This window comes from Mesoplodon bidens, assembly GCF_964165515.1.
Source record: "Mesoplodon bidens genome assembly, chromosome: 4".
Taxonomy (NCBI): Eukaryota; Metazoa; Chordata; class Mammalia; order Artiodactyla; family Ziphiidae; genus Mesoplodon; species Mesoplodon bidens.
Window position 1 is genome coordinate 32574241 of NC_138160.1, and position 16899 is coordinate 32591139.

The window sequence follows — 16899 nt, forward strand, 5'->3', positions numbered from 1 at the left end:
TCAGCTCATCCCTCCTGTCATAACTCTCCCTAGGAGAGACCAAATTAATCAAATAAACATCACAGAAATAAATGTAAAATTACAATTTGGAGTGTTACAAAGGGGAAGTGCAATATAATGTATAATAGGGAGATTTATGGGCTGGGGGTCAGGAAAAGCATTTCTGAGGCTGTAATGTGAAGTTGATATCTGAAGCAAGAGTAGGAGTTAAAAAGCAGAGATGAGAGGGAAGTGCACTCCAGGCAGAGGAAATGCCCTGTCCCATGGGAGTATGAGGGGAGGTGGGTCTCATGATCTTGTTTGTGTTTTGCAACGATCCCTCTGACTATAGACAGCTTTTTGGAAAGGGTCTTCATGGGGGGCATGTAGACCAGCTGGGAGGCTGTGCAGGAGTTCAGATCAGAGATGATGGTGATTTGATCCAGGGTGGTAGTGGTGACACACTTGACAGATCCTTAGGAGGGGAAATAGACAAGCCTCATTGTCGCGCTGGATTGCGGGACGAGGCACAGGGAGGCTGCTCGCCCTCCATGGTCTCCTTAGTGTATTCCACTCCACCTTCTCTTCCCTCCCTGGGAGTCTGATCTCTCTCCTGCCCCTCACTTCATTATCTTGCGTAAACTTACATAACAGTTAATGTATAGGCAGTATCAGTGTCAGTAAAAGTTATTTTATATATTGATGACGTGGTCCTGCCAGCTCCCTGTACACAGGATCTGACACCTCCTTCCTCCTACTCTCACAGTTGAGAGTTCTCCTTTCTCAGACTAACCTTTTTATCTACACTCTGCACCCATCCTTCCCTATGTTCCTGGGACCTTGCTGCCGAGGTTGTCGCTTCTCAATAACCCAAGGCTTCTTTTTTTTTTTTTTTAACGTCTTTATTGGAGTATAATTGCTTTACAATGGTGTGTTAGTTTCTGCTTTATAACAAAGTGAATCAGTTATACATATACATATGTTCCCATATCTCTTCCCTCTTGTGTCTCCCTCCCTCCCACTCCTCCAGGAGGTCACAAAGCACTGAGCTGATCTCCCTGTGCTATGCAGCTCCTTCCCACTAGCTATCTATTTTACGTTTGATACTGTATATATGTCCATGCCACTCTCTCACTTTGTCACAGCTTACCCTTCCCCCTCCCCATATGCTCAAGTCCATTCTCTAGTAGGTCTGTGTCTTTATTCCTGTCTTACCCCTAGGTGCTTCATGACATTTTTTTTCTTTTTTATTTACTTTTTTTTTTTTTTTTTTTTTTGCGGTACGCGGGCCTCTCACTGTTGTGGCCTCTCCCGTTGCGGAGCACAGGCTCCGGACGCGCAGGCTCAGCGGCCATGGCTCACGGGCCCAGCCGCTCCGCGGCATATGGGATCCTCCCAGACCGGGGCACGAACCCGTATCCCCTGCGTCGGCAGGCAGACTCTCAACCACTGCGCCACCAGGGAGGCCCCCATTTTTTTTCTTAAATTCCATATATATGTGTTAGTATACGGTATTTGTCTTTCTCTTTCTGACTTACTTCACTCTGTATGACAGACTCTAGGTCCATCCACCTCATTACAAATAGCTCAATTTCGTTTCTTTTTATGGCTAAGTAATATTCCATTGTATATATGTGCCACATCTTCTTTATCCATTCATCCGATGATGGACACTTAGGTTGTTTCCATTTCCTGGCTATTGTAAATAGAGCTGCAATGAAGATTTTGATACATGACTCTTTTTGAATTATGGTTTTCTCAGGGTATATGCCCAGTAGTGGGATTGCTGGGTCATATGAGCTTTCGTATGCTATGGACCCTTTTGGCAGTCTGGTGAAGTCTATGGACCTCTTCTCAGAAGGATGTTTTCAAATGCAGATAATACATATACATGATAGGAAAAAAATATATTGAAATAAAGCTATATAATAAAGTTCTGTTATTAATGTATGTGCTTCTTTATAAAGCATTAAAGAACAGGATTCTTCAATGGTGGGTGCAATAACGACCATGCTGTCAAAGGAGTGATGAGAATAAATGATGTTTTGAGATACCCGCAGCAAATGGAAAGTGATTCACCCCGTTCTCAGGTCCATTGGGCACAATTCACAAGAACTGCTAATACTGGAGATTCGTTACCTCCATTAATAAGTAAGGGAAATACTCAAGTCCAGTTAGAGATCATGGAAAATAAAGATAAAAGTTTTTCCCCATCAAAGTTCATGGACGCCTTGCTCTAGCTTATTCACACCCACTCAGGTCCTCTCCAGCTTCAACCAGTGCCATGTTTGCGTGACCCTGGACCCTTTTGATTCGGGAACCCTGTGGACTTCTCTCCTCTCTTTCAAAACCTGAGTCAGCAACCTTCCAGGCCCCCTGTCTGAACTTCCTGTGGTGGGGTTCTGCCTTCCACTGCAAAGCAAAGCTGCTCCCCTGAAGCTGTGAGTGGTTCTCTCTTTGCAAACCCCTCCTGGACCTCTCAGTGGTATTCACTTGACTTCTCTCGGCTTTTGCTTCCCCTGAGCTTCTGGGAACCCACCTTGTCTGGGTCCTCTGTGTCCTTCATCTGTTCCCCCTTTGTCTTCTCTGCCAGTTCCTCACCCTCCTTTGGTGCCCTGGGATTTCCAGGGGCCGTTCCATCCTGTCCTCTCTCAAGGAGCGCATATGTTCTTGGTATCAGGGTCACCCCTACCTTGCTGCGGCCCCTCCAGCCCTCACCTGTGTGCAGGAAGGGCTCAGCAGCAGATATTTCCACCATCACCTTATGCTTAAGTTGAACGAAAGCCAGCTGCTCTGCTCATTGGAAGCCAGGTCCTGTTCCCAGCCTCCCTCGTTTCCTTCCTCTTGCCACTCTCCTTTCGGTCTTCCAAGCTAGAAGCCTTGAGGTTATGCTGGAGTCTTCCTCTACCTTCAACTTCTAGAATGAACCGGCTACTCCTGCTTGCCCTGTGCCTCTTTGATTGTTCACTTTCTCTCCATTTCCTCTGCGATCACCCTCTCCAGCCGCAGTTTATCTCCCCGTAGGATTTCTCTCCTCTTTCCCACCCCCATGGCTCACAATCTATCTTGTATACCATTGCCAGCACAATCTTGCTGAAACACTGCTTTCATCAAGTAAACGTCTCTGGCTGGCTTTCAGCCCCCCTCCCCGTCAACTCCCACCTATAAAAAATAGTTACAAAGCAACTTTGTAAAATAATTTTCCCCATGTGTATCTAAGATAAGCCAAGGACTCCACTTCCTCCTGTGGGACAAGACCTTCTCTGAGAAAACCTCCCAGCCCACAGAAATCGGTGGAGCATGGGGACCTGTGAGAGCTTGGCTCTCCAAATTCCAGTTGGCTTCTCTATGGAGGCTGTGGTTGCTGGAAATGTTCTCAGGGCTGTGGCTGAGAAAAACAAGAGACCACTGTCACTTCTGCCTGAACCTCCAGTGGCCCCCAGCTGGAATTCATAGAGGCCAGCCCACCTGGCTGGAGGGGCAAGCCATCTGGAAGGGCTGTAATTAAATCTGTTATCAGCTCCTGGAGTGGGTCTCCTCTCCTGGGTACACTGTATGCCAAGCCCTTCCCCCTCCTCCTGAGGAGGCTTTCGGAAAAGAAAAGGCTGGATGCGTTTTAAAAAAACAGATGACTGATGATGAAAGGATGAGAGAGTCACCTGTTGAGATGACACAATCAGGCCACGGGGGTTCCTCATCTCACGGGGTGGTGGGGGGTGGGGGGGAGGGGTGTAGGGGGGCGGCTACCAGCTCCCACGGGTGTCACACTGGAGACTGTGCGATGCACAGCTGGACCCCTCGCGGCTCAGCCAGAGATGCACCCCCTTTGCCTCCATCCCAAGAAAAAGGGCTTTGGACTCACCTTTGTAGTTCTGGGCCAGGTTGTGGCCCATCTGCCTAATTTATTTCTTATACACAAGGAGAAAAGGAAGAGCAAAGGAGCAGAAGAAAAGCAGCCCAGGATGGCTTCCCTGGTGGCTCAGGGGTTGAGAGTCCGCCTGCCGATGCAGGGGACACGGGTTCGTGCCCCGGTCCGGGAGGATCCCACATGCCGCGGAGCGGCTGGGCCCGTGAGCCATGGCCGCTGAGTCTGCGCGTCCAGAGCTTGTGCTCCGCAACGGGAGAGGCCACAACAGTGAGAGGCCCGCGTACCGCAAAAAAAAAAAAAAAAAAAAAAAACAGCCCAGGAAAAGTCAGTTTGTTTTCACTTCATCTGGTGACCTACACTTGAAAATGACCAAGTGTACCTTTCACGGGTCTCTCCGATGTGTGTTTGGTAGAGAGAACTAACCCATCTGATGTTGAACCTTTCGGCACTGTTTACTTCCGGTCACCTTGCTGGCCCTCATAAGACTGTAACGTTGAGTTTAGAAGTAGAGATTCTGGAACCCCCTGCTAAGGTATTGTGGAGCCCCCCGCTCCCCTCCCTGCTCCAGACAAACGAGTTAACAGTCCAGGCCAGTTAATAAGCTTCTGACAAGTCTCCTTACCCGCTTCTGTGCTTATCTTGCTTGACCCAACGTTCAACCAACAAGGCGGGCAGCACTTAAGGTAATTGGGGCCAAACAAATGAGAACGCTTTTAACATAAACACTCTGGTGACATTGGAGGGACGGTAACACACTCTTGTGAGGACAACAGCGAGATGAGTTACCGGCAGAAACAACTCTGTCATCCCTGTCAGTGGTCATAAAATTGCCCAGTTATTTATTGTTTGATTTCCTGTGTCCACCATGTTTGAAAGCATCCCTGTTCTAAAGCTCTTCATAAAGAGTAAACCAAAATCAAATTAAAATGAAGGGAAGTTCCACTTATCCTGAAAGCTGGTTTGCAGTTCTGCAGAGGAGGAAATCAACAGGAGTGGGGCATGAACTGTATTTGTTCAGAAGCGTGAGCTGTCGGCGTGCTCAGTCTCGGACTGGCTCACGTGATGAATTGGCTTTGTCGTTCCCGTTCTGTATTTAGGGGAATGCAGCAGTGGAATCTGTGATGAAGCCTCCTGCATCAATGGTGGCACCTGCACAGCAAGCAAAGCTGACGCCTACATTTGCCTCTGTCCCCTGGGATTTAGAGGTCGACACTGTGAAGACGGTGAGAAAGAAGCAAGCTGATGGCGATTTCTGTCTGCATTGTTAATTCATGTTGATGTACTTTTTCATCAATGTACTTTTAGCAAAGTCCCAGATATTTTTATGGGATTAATGTTGCTTTGTTGGGAGGGATGGGAGAATCTTTTCTTTAACCAGCTTGGAGTGTCTTCAAGTGTCAGAGTGGCAAACCAGCCAAAGACAAGTTCTCTTTAAGATGGTCCTGGGCCAGGCTTTGGTGGGCTCATCTTGGCCCTCAAATAGCTTTGAAAAGCCTATATTTGTGGAGTTTGTGTCGGGATTTGAAGCATTCACAGCTCAGGCTCCTTAGACTATCTGATGGTTTCAGAGAAAATGTTGGGAAGGTACACACAGAAACATTAACAACGTGATGTTTCTTTTTCTTTGTACTGTTCTGCTGAATTATTCTACCTCTCAATACTGTATATATTGATTATATTTATATATATACACATATGTATACATACATATAAACACACACACGCACACACAAATACACACATATAATAATGGACATTTTGAAAGAGTTAAAAGATTTTGGAGAAACCAAGCAGGGTTGAACATGTTTTAACTTTTCTGCCAGTGATTCAGATTTGGCCCTAAGACACCATCCGGGGGAAAAGTTTTTTTTAAACACTGTCTAATCTCAAATTTCTCGTCACCTAGAAGAGGGCGTTGTGAGTCAGAGTAAGCCAAAGCTGTTACACACCATCTGCATATTTCTGTAGCCTAACACACTAAGGGTTGATCTTTGCTCATGTCACTGAAGGCCAGTGGGAGGACTGTACTCTGCCCCATGTAGTCATCTGGGGACGCAGACGTCTGCCTTCTAGTGGCTCTGCTGGGGCCTCAGAATCCTCCACTGATTCCTGCATCCAGCCAGCAGAGGAAGAAGAAAGAGCAAGTGGAGGATGGAGGGAAGCTTTAGGGGCCAGACCTGGAATTCTGTGTACTACCCCCACCCACATTCCAGTGGCCAGAACTCAGCTACACCACCCACCTATCTTCAGAGCAGCTGAGAAAGAGAGTTGAGTTCTGTACCCAGGAGGAAAAGAAGATGCTGCTTCTGGCACGGAGGGATTTCTAACCACGTGCTCGTTCTTTCAGCTTTCACCTTGACCATCCCTCAGTTCAGAGAGTCTCTGAGGTCCTACGCTGCAACACCCTGGCCACTGGAGCCCAGACATTACCTTTCCTTCATGGCATTTGAGATCACGTTTTGGCCTGACTCAGACGACGGCGTCCTCCTGTACAGCTATGACACGGGCAGCAAAGACTTCCTGTCTATCAACATGGCAGGGGGCCACGTGGAGTTCCGCTTTGACTGCGGCTCTGGGACTGGTGTTCTCAGGTAAGGGCTGAGACCGTCAGGGTCCCCCTCCCCTCAAAAGCCAGACAACAGTCACTTTGAAGAAAGAGAAATTTGTCATCTACCAGCTTGCTCTCTTCCTGTCTTCCCTACACAGTTATCTTTTCTGAAACCTGTCCTGATTCATACAGATGACGTGCTTCCCAGAGATCATGCTCTCCTGCTGGCAAGGTTTCCTCTTCTTGAATAACTACCCAGTCCTCTCCACCTAAGATCATGCAACGCAATCAGCAGAAACGTGATAACTTGTCAATCGGCGCCTTGCTCAGAGCATCACTTAGTGGGCAAATATATGACAACTGGTTTAAAAAGTACCAATAGAAATGTAATGAACAGAAATGTCCTTGGTGACCTCACTTTATTTATTTATTTATTTTGTCCATTGGAAGAGGTGTGTATCAGAGCCACAATCACTTAAAAACATCAAATTATTATTCATCTGCCCTATTCCCCACAAACGTCCTATTGATAGAAGCTTAACAAGTTGTTTCCATTAGATTAAGAGGATTTCAAAAGGACACCGACTTCCTCACCAGCACTGGGTGAACACACTGTGTCATTGCATTACACATGCTCCTACGTGAATAAATACAGAATTGTCACGTAATCACTCATTGCTACGCATCAATAGATTGGGGGGGCCTCACTTTAAATTTTAACTTTCCTCTTGCTTTATTTCTTTGGTGGCAACTAGTTATCTGGCATGGCTCTTGTTCTTCTGCATATAGAGAAGCTGATAGCAAATCACCAGCAACTGCAAAGACCCTTCCCAGACCAACGTGCTCGTGAAGGCTGTGTGATGACTGGTTTCAATGGCATGGAGTAACTAAGTGCTTCTGAAGCGCTTGCTGGTGTCTGCAGGTTGGGTCCTGGGTTATCAAAACTTTCCTTCTGTGATCTAGTTTGTACTATTCATTGTGGCAACATCTTTGTGAATCCCTCAGAGCCTTCAGTTGGGAGGTGCAGATATTTTTCTTACTTGTTTATGTCTCCCTCTTCTCACCGTGTTCCTCCCATGGTAGTTTTTACCTTCAAGCAGGAGGCCTGCTAATCTAATGCAGGCATGCCTCTTGTTCCTACATTTGGCGATTTCTTCGCTTTTGAAACACACTGCGGTGTTTTGTTCAACACTGCCCTGCAGCAGGAAATCGGTTAGTCTTTGTTGTTGTTTTAAAGGAAATCCTGGGCTGTATTGAATCACAATTCATATTGCTAGACTGTCATTTCTAGAAAGAGTTTGTCGCTGAGATCTTATAGCCATGTGTTGCCCTTAATTGCTGATCATTTTTCATGGCTGATGGGAAGTGCTTACTGCATTAGGTTTCAACAATTCTTTAAAAGGACAGTTTGTTTTTGTCCTTAAGGGCTGAATTCCTACACATCAGTGAGCCCTCCCACCTTGGGGAATGGACAAACACTTTTGTACTTCTGGTTATGCAAGAACATCCTGTGTCTCAAGACAACTTTGGTGGGTATTTAATTGATTCAATTTACATATGATTATGCAAAACAGTCTAAGCAATTCACTTAGAACTATTTGTCAGGTCGAGAAAGGAAGACACCTTGGATATCACCTTGTACTTTCAAATGGCCTCTTCCTGGATGAAGAATGAACAGAAAGGGCTGAGGAGGGTCGGGGCTCATCAGCCCTCCTCCTGCACAGATTGCCCCCTGCTCCCTGCACCTCGACAGTGGCAGCTCCAGCTATGGGGTCACAGTGGAACCTTAGAAGTCCAGCATTTCCCTCTTTCATAGTTCTGTTTCTATTTTTGACAAGAGGTGTTTTTCATTTTTTTTCACATAAGTTATTGCTTCCCTGCCTGGAAAAAGAATTCTTTAGTATTAGGTGTGATGAAAAGGAGGCAAGAACTCAGAGATTCCAAGGAACAGACCACCGTCTGCTCCCCTGGGCCATCCCCTCTCCAGTGTAACTGACCGATCACCGTTAGTATTTCAGACCGCGCTTTGGAAGATGTTTATTCTGAAAACCACTTCCAAGACTTCCTGCTTCATTAAGACAATTCAGTGAAACACTCAACTACTGCGGAATTGGCCAGATCATTTTAACTTTAGGAAAAGGATAAGGTGGTCTGATTTATGATGAACTTGATTCAAAAATCGAGACAACTGCCGTGAGCTCATAATGGCCACAATCAGTATCACTCTGCTGAGGGAAGCCGCGTGTCGACAGGGAGTGACCTCTACACAACAAGAACAGGCTCAGGCACCGTTAGTTATTATGGAGATGGGCTGCGGAACAAGATCTTTATTGCATATTGATTGAGCCAAGGTGCTTAAATTCTAATTGCTAAGGACAAATGGCAAAAGCATTTGTCAGAGCAAAAAATCAAGTGAGGGGGTGGAGACCTTTCAATAATTGTGCCCATTGGTATTCCTGGTGGGTTTCTAAAGAGAATCTAGGACCAAAAAATAACTGGGAGGTTCAGTGAAGGCCAGGAACTATATAGACATCTTTAGAAACACAAATGCAATACTTATACCCTTTTACACACCTCGCTGTAAAGTGTAACATGTAAAACTCTTATCAATATCATTTAAACTTCAAGTGTTTCCATCTTGAATTAATAATTGAATTGTTAAAGTACTTTTAATCCTTTTCACAATATCAGACAACATGGAAACTGTCTCCCCAGTATTTTATTATGAAACATTTCAAACATATAGAAAAGTTGAAAGAATTGTACAGTAAAATCCTTATACCCACCACCTATAGCCTACAATTAATGTTCTACTGTATTTGCTTTATCATGTATCTATTTATCCTTATAGTCCCCATCCATCCATCCACCCATCCATCCATCCATCCACCCATCTTATTTTTTATGCATTTCAGAGGATGCTACAGATATCAGTACATCAAGGAATCTGTTTTACATCATAGCCTATATAATTTTCTCTTCTTCAAAGCTTGTATGCAACTCTGATCACACTTTAGCTTCATGTCACCCCTCATCTTGAAAACCAGACTAATCCTACCCCCATTTCAGACTTGTTGTAAGGAATAAGTAAAATGATAAGTGAGATACTTACTTCTCCCATGAAGGGGTCCAATAAATGGAGCTAGCACTGCTGTGTTTACCCAGAAGGAAAGAAGCTTTTTCTTTTTGCTGAAGGGAGTGAGGTGCCTAAGGTTGGCACGTTTCATGTGAGCCAGATTGGTGGACGTTATTTCTAACGCCAGTGATGCTAACCCATGCTCAGTTTCCTTCCTTCAACAGGAGTGAAGAGCCCCTCACCCTGGGTCACTGGCATGAGCTGCACGTGTCTCGCACAGCGAAGAATGGTATCTTACAGGTGGATAAGCAGAAAGTAGTGGAGGGAATGGCGGAGGTAAGAAGGACGTCACCTCCTGATGGCTTATGTGAATGGGGTCACTATTTCCTTCCTGTCTTGGAGGTGAAAGTGGCAGCATAATGATTAAACACAGTGCCAGTTTACCTGGGCTAACAACCAAGCTTCCCACTGGGCAAGTTACTTAACTTTGCAATTCCTCAACTGTGAATATGGGGATGATAAGAGGGGCCTCATAGGGTGGCTGGAAGGATGGAGTGAGCTCATACAAATGTAGCGCTCAGAAAATTGCCTGCCTACCTCCATGCCTCCCAACCTCTGCCTTTGTTCATGTTCGTGTATAAGGAAGTTCAGAACACAACTCCAAGGCAGGGCCAGAGATGGGGTGGTCGCGGCTCAGAATCTAGCTCCATTTCTCACCAGTAGTGTGAACTCAGACCAGTCACTCGATCTCCCAAGTTGGTGTTTTTGCATCTAATAAATGGGGTAATGGTGACACAATAATGATGTCTTAGAGAGTTGTGAGAATTAGAATAACTGTATTTATAGAACACCACAGAACCTGGCATATGATCAGCACTTTGTAGCTTTACTTATTGTTAATAGTGTGCTATCATAATAGCCTCAAGAGCTCAGAATTTCCACTCAAGTTTATAATGTTCATCCATGATTTTATTTCCAAGGTCATGTTCAAAGGAAAATGACATTTTTAAGGAGCGATAAGAGAGATTTGCTTTAAACTATAACCTACTGCGATTCTGTACACACACGAAATTTACAGACCCCTAAAGCAGAGGGGACTTTAGATTTGCCAGGATGTTCATTACAACAGTCTTCACTTTGTGCATCACAGATTTAAAGGGCGGCATCGATGAATGTGGGTGTTCTGATAAGAAAATGAATTGATAGAAAAAAGAAAAGGAAGGAAAAGGGACTCTTGGTGGTAGGAGGTATTTGGTTGAGGAGGAGAGAAGAAAGAAGGACACACATGTCAAGAAGGCAGCTTTGGGGACAGCAGTGGTGGGTGGTCCTATCAGAACCAAGGACCTCCTTGGGAATTAGAAGAATCAGAAACTGGGCTCTGCTTCAAGAGGCGAGTACCTTAGAAAATATCCCATATATATTTGTGGAAGGAAGGAAGGGAGAGGGGAAGGGAGGGAGGAAAGATGGAAGGAAGAAAGGAAAGCAGGGGAGAAGGAAGGGAGACAAATAAAGGAAAATGGATTTTAATGGGAGAATGGGAGTCACTTCTTGTACAATCCAGAAAACTCTAACAGCTGACTTTAGTCCAAGACAAGATTGGAAGCTCACAGGCATAGATCTAACTGTGTGTTGACTTAATAATATAAATTCAAAAAAGCATTGTATCGCTTTAGGCTCTAGTTACCAACATCTGTAAAACAGTAACAAAACTTAGGATGAGCCCGTTTGTAAATAGGGAGCTTAAGGCCTTTGATTCTAAATAAGGAACTCTTCAGGAGGCAGTATTTACCATTGGGATCCTAGAGTGAAGAGGTAACACAAAGGTAGAAACCACACCTCGGGTTCTGTTACTACCACGCCAGGGAATGAGAATTAGACAATATGGTAAAACCAGTGTCCTCCCTATTGGCTATTTGAACGGATGGAGCTGACCGGAGGGCTGCCCACCTGGAAAGCAGTATAAACATGTGGGAAGGAAGGCGTGGCTGTTCTGTGTGCATTTGAGGGTGGTTCTTGTGAGGCTGCCTTGAGACAGGAGTGGGAAGGCCCAGTGCTTGATCTCCAGAAGTTAAACCTTAATCAGACCACCCCGCAGGGGTCTCTGCCCCCGCAGCTGTCCTGTCCATACCATGTTCAAAGGTGTGGCTGAGAGGGGCAGAGGTCTTGGAGCTTAGAGATGGGTGGGGACGGGGATTAGAGGATACTGCTGGGGGCTAACCCAGCCCCTAAGTATCCAGGCTACACTCGAGGCCAGATTGCTGGCTGCAATGAGAAACATCAACAGTGCAGGGTGAGCCAAGCTATGCAGACTCAGAGGAAAGGCAGTGCTTCCCAGGGCTTCAGGAAAACCCAACCAGGGCGTTTGCTCAGGTTTTCCAACCACTCCCAGCCCGAACGGAAGCGGGAGATCCAGGCCCAGAGCATCCCAGGGCAGAACAGGCTCCCCTTGGTGGCTCTGTTTGTTTATCTCCTGCGGTCCTGCGTGGGCGTGGCCGCTGCAGCCCCGCCTCTTATCCACCGGCCGGTGGCGGGGGAGAGTTTTGATGGGCAGCCAAAAGGGACGCCTCTCACCCCACGAGACCCCGCCCCGTTCTCTGGACCCAACCAAGAAACTGCAAGTGTCTTCTAAACGGCCTGCTTCTCTGAAATCCTTTGACCCTGCAGCCTTCCTGCTTTGCTCCTAGTATTTTATTTTAAAGACAAGATGGAGATGGGTTCATGGGGGTGTGTGCTGACAGCTCCTGTCTGGTTCTCTGTTTCATGGGGCCACAGGAATTCGCGAAAGCCCTTCTTTGATGACCACCCCCCTCCACCTCCCCGCTAGTTAAATAAGAACCCTCGAAGCTGCCTGAAGGTTATTGACGGAAGGCAGTTCAATCTGTCTAATCCAAGACCTCTCTGCTTCTACCTGGCTGGACCCCGCCACCGTGAGCGCTCCCCTACATGGAGCTCCCTCCTCTCTGTCTCCATCGCAGCCAGATCCCAAATCAGTTCTCCTCCCTCTGGCCAGTTATATTCCTAAAACACAGTCTGACTGTTCTCCCTCCTGCTGAAAACTCATTGCTTTTGGGGTGAAGTGCACAGTTCTATCCATGCATGATCTGGTCCCTCCTTGCCTCTGCCCTATACCTACATGCCCTCTAAGCCCTGACTTTGTCCAGTTTCTTTCTCAGTTCTAACTCTCCCTAGTGCACCTCCCCACTCCTTAGGTCTGGGGTAGAGTATGCGATGCCCCTCCCCCCTGCCAGGTGCACCCATAGTCACCCGGACAGTCCTCACAGGGTTAATCTTACCTGCCCAGTCACTTGTCTGTGTTCACCCCAGCGTAAGCCTCTGGAGGGCAGGGACCTGGGCTTTTGTTTTACATCTTTATTGGAGTATAATAATTGCTTTACAATGGTGTGCTAGTTTCTGCTTTATAACAAAGTGAATCAGTTATACATATACATTACATATGTTCCCATCTCTCTTTCCTCTTGCATCTCCCTCCCTCCCACCCTCCCTAAACCGACGCACATGTGGTCACCTTATCTTTGATAAAGGAGGCAGGAATGTACAGTGGAGAAAGGACAGCCTCTTCAATAAGTGGTGCTGGGAAAACTGGACAGGGACATGTAAAAGTATGAGATTAGATCACTCCCTAACACCATACACAAAAATAAACTCAAAATTAAAGGATTAAAGACCTAAATGTAAGGCCAGACACTATCAAACTCTTAGAGGAAAACATAGGCAGAACACTCTATGACATAAATCACAGCAAGATCCTTTTGACCCACCTCCTAGAGAAATGGAAATAAAAACAAAAATAAACACATGGGACCTAATGAAACTTCAAACTTTTGCACAGCAAAGGAAACCATAAACAAGACCAAAAGACAACCCTCAGAATGGGAGAAAATATTTGCAAATGAAGCAACTGACAAAGGATTAATTTCCAAAATTTACAAGCAGCTCATGTAGCTCAATATCAAAAAAACAAACAACCCAATCCAAAAATGGGCAGAAGACCTAAATGGGCTTTCTTATTTACTGTTGTTTGTGCAGCACTTTGTACCTGGGACATGTAGTATGTACCCAATAATATTTGTTAAATTATTAAATGCTGCTACTGTTTGTATTTCTTTTGATCATAAATCAAAGCAAACAATAACTTATGTTACCCAAAGTGTGTTCATCCCCCAGAGGTCTCAAATGTGTATGTTATCTTAGGACATTTTAACATTTTGCTTAATTAAGACTCATGTTTAAAGGAGTTTAGACATTACATCTCACACACTGCTTGTTATCTAGCCCAGCTGTTGCGTTTAGGCTGTTGAAATGACCAGAAGCAGGGGAAGCCTTTGGGGATTGACAATGGGGAATTCTCCGAGAACCTGGAAAAGAATTTCTCTGCCCTTGTATTTGATAACAAGGAATGCCTCCCACCTGCCATACCTTCCCTTTCTCTTGGCCTAAAGCGATTCTATCTTTACCATTAGTGAATATAACAATAGCTGCCATACTGGAACGCAGATCCTGCATCCAACTCTAGGCAAAGTGCTAAATCAGTGGAATCTCAGCCGCCAGGACAGGCTAGACTGTACTGCAGTCAGCACACATAAGCCCAAAATAGCAGCACCTTATAATAAGGAGTTACTTCTCACGCACACTACATGTCCGTCAATGGTCAGCTGCAGCTTTAATCTGAGACCCAGGCTGAAGGAACAGGGCTTGGGGGAGGAGGGCATGGTGAACCACTCCTGGCTCCGAAAGCCTCTGCCCAGAAGTGATTAACTTCTCTTCTGCTCATGCTTTATTGACCAAAGCAAGTTACATAGCCCCACTTGAGATTGGCAGGTTGGAGGTAATCTTCCTGCAGGGAGAGGGGTATTGATGATGGAACAGTCTACCATATTCACTCGCATTTTATAGATGATGAAACTGAGTCTCAGAAATGTCAAGAAGTTTAAACAGGTGGTAAGTAGCAATGCAAAACAAGGCAAAGGTCAAGCCAATGTGTAGACAGGTTGTCATGATGAGTCTTGAGTCTCTGCCATTTACTCCCTGACAGGGAACCAAAGGTACCTTTGGTAATCTTAACCATTTTTTTTCTGAAGTTGCACCGTGTTTTGTTTTTAATCTGTTGGCAGGGAGGCTTCACCCAGATTAAGTGCAACTCGGATATTTTCATTGGTGGGGTCCCCAATTATGATGACGTGAAGAAGAATTCAGGCATCCTCAAGCCATTCAGTGGGAGCATCCAGAAGGTACAGGCTTCCCTTCCTCATGTGTATTGTGTGATCTTGACGGCAGACAATGGAATTGAGAACTGTGATCAGTGCAACCTGCTGCACCCAAGAAAGAAAGCTTGAGAAATTTTTAACATTTTTTAAATTATATTTTTTAGTGCTCAGAGCATACCTTTCCAACCCCACTTTCTTATAACGTCTGCTCCTAGCTATATCCCGCAGACATCCCATGAATGCAACTCAGTGGAGATGACTTTGTACAGCACATCCACTAAAATATCCTGGGATTGTTGAGGGAGGCACCTGGCACCAGGTCGCTATAGACACTTCTACAAAAGGGAAGGAAGAGGATGGAGTCTCATAGGGACTCCTGCTTCTCTTTGGGGTCACTTTGCTTTTTGCTCAAGGCAAGACCCAATTGTTTTCGCCGCCTCCCCTCCTATCCCCACCACCATGATTTAACAGTTGTTCGTCAATCATGTAACCATATTCTTGAGCACAGATTAGAGTCCTTCTATAGAAGGTCTGGAAAAAAATCCACTCAGCTAGTAAAAGAGACAGGATGCTGACCCCAGTCATATCTGTCTCTTATTCCTTCTCTTGGGGCTGCCCATGATCTCTCCAGTCATGAGATCATGTTCTGTCCGCAACAGATACGCAGGTTGATCCACCAACCCAGATGTCCAGGACCACTAAACACTGGGGGACAAGAATTTGAAGAAAAGCACTGCCGGTTCTTGGGTGTTAGCAGTATCCTGTTTCTTTAGCAACCACTGGAGGAATGGGGGCCACTGATCCCTTTCACACCTGCAGCAAAGCAAGGAGAGTCTAAGAGGATGGAGGGACAGTGAGAGAGGAGGGTCCTCTCACGATTTGCACATCGGACTCTGGGAAGCGCCCCTGGGGCTGTGTACTCTGTATCCCAGTGTATGGCCCAGAAAAGGGGCCCAGTCAATATTTCCTCTCTCTGGTGTGCTTCCCTTTGTTGCTGAACTGTGGTATCAGTGACACGTCAGTTCGGATCATTGTCCCTCCAGGAGTAGAACAGGGACATGGCCCCCATCGGCCACGTGTGTAATCACGGGTTTGAAATGAGGAAGCGGGCTGAGTTGCTAAGAGGCTTCACCTTCCTTCCTACTGTGTCAGGTTTTGCCCCGTCTTCACACAGCACACACAAGCCTTTCCTCCTTACTTCCTGGAAAGGCCCTCCTCCCCTCCCAGTGACCCAGTCATTGGCTCTGCCTTACCCTGCAGTGGGCCGCGCCATTCTTGGCTTGTTCAAGTCCTGCATTCTCAGCAAGAAAAGGAGGAGACTGCGGAAGGATTCTGGCTCTTGTCTGGCAGCTTCTGAGATTCAGGGCTAGGGGAAAGTTTTCTCCCAGCTCTCCCGACACTGTCTAACAACTAGACAAACCTGTGGAAACATGGGTTAGTGGCTGGAAGTGCCATTGCTCATCTCTTAGGTCTCCCCGCATGGTGGACCTTCCCCTGGGATGTGTTCTCTCTGTCTCTGAGTTCAGCCAAGCCTGTGAGACTTTGAAATACCAACAGCTCAGGGCCAATGCACACTCCGTTTATTTGTGGCTGGGGAGACCAGTGACCTTGCCCTATAATTCATCAGTTTCACTAAAGCCCCATTGCAGGGACAAAGGGTGACAGCAAAGATCTCTCTCGTCCAGTGAATATGCACAGCAGCGCTAAGAATGTGACCTGAGTTTCACTCCAGGGAAGAGGATGTGGAGAGAAAGGGGATTCCAGAGTGTCAGGGGAGGCAGGAAGCAGGAGGGAGGGGGGCGATTGCGGAGGCCGAGATGGTGGAGCTGGAAGAAGCTGCAGAGAACTCTGGCCAGGGAGACACAGCAGCACAATTCCACCACCTCCAGGCGCAATCACCCGCCCTTGGATTCCTGCCTGTGTAGCATTTTGTGTTGGATTCTTCCTTACTTCGCTTTACTAGTAGCATCTCTCAACCTTGGCTGCACCTTAGAATCACCGGGAAGCTTTTTGAAGTTACCGATGACTCCATTTCACCCGCAGAGATTCTAGTTCACTTGATCTGGGTGGGGCTTGGGCATGAGTATATTTCTTAACCCTCCCCCGCTCCACCTCGGGTGATTCTAATATGCAGAATTAGAACCCTAATTTTGTGGTTATTGGGACTTCTTTACAACCTCACTGAGTAGCCAGGCCTTCCAGA

At 46.3% G+C, this 16899-nt stretch overlaps 1 protein-coding gene across 1 annotated transcript in view; it reads left to right on the top strand.

Moving 5' to 3' along the window:
- The window catches only part of EGFLAM (EGF like, fibronectin type III and laminin G domains), a 172955-nt gene that overhangs the window by 134146 nt on the left and 21910 nt on the right, over positions 1 to 16899 (top strand). Inside the window, exons 14-17 of the mRNA XM_081230395.1 lie at positions 4945 to 5070; positions 6195 to 6438; positions 9696 to 9807; positions 14604 to 14720. Of these exons, the coding sequence (XP_081086521.1) occupies positions 4945 to 5070; positions 6195 to 6438; positions 9696 to 9807; positions 14604 to 14720 (599 nt within the window). The remainder of the gene's footprint in view (positions 1 to 4944; positions 5071 to 6194; positions 6439 to 9695; positions 9808 to 14603; positions 14721 to 16899) is intronic.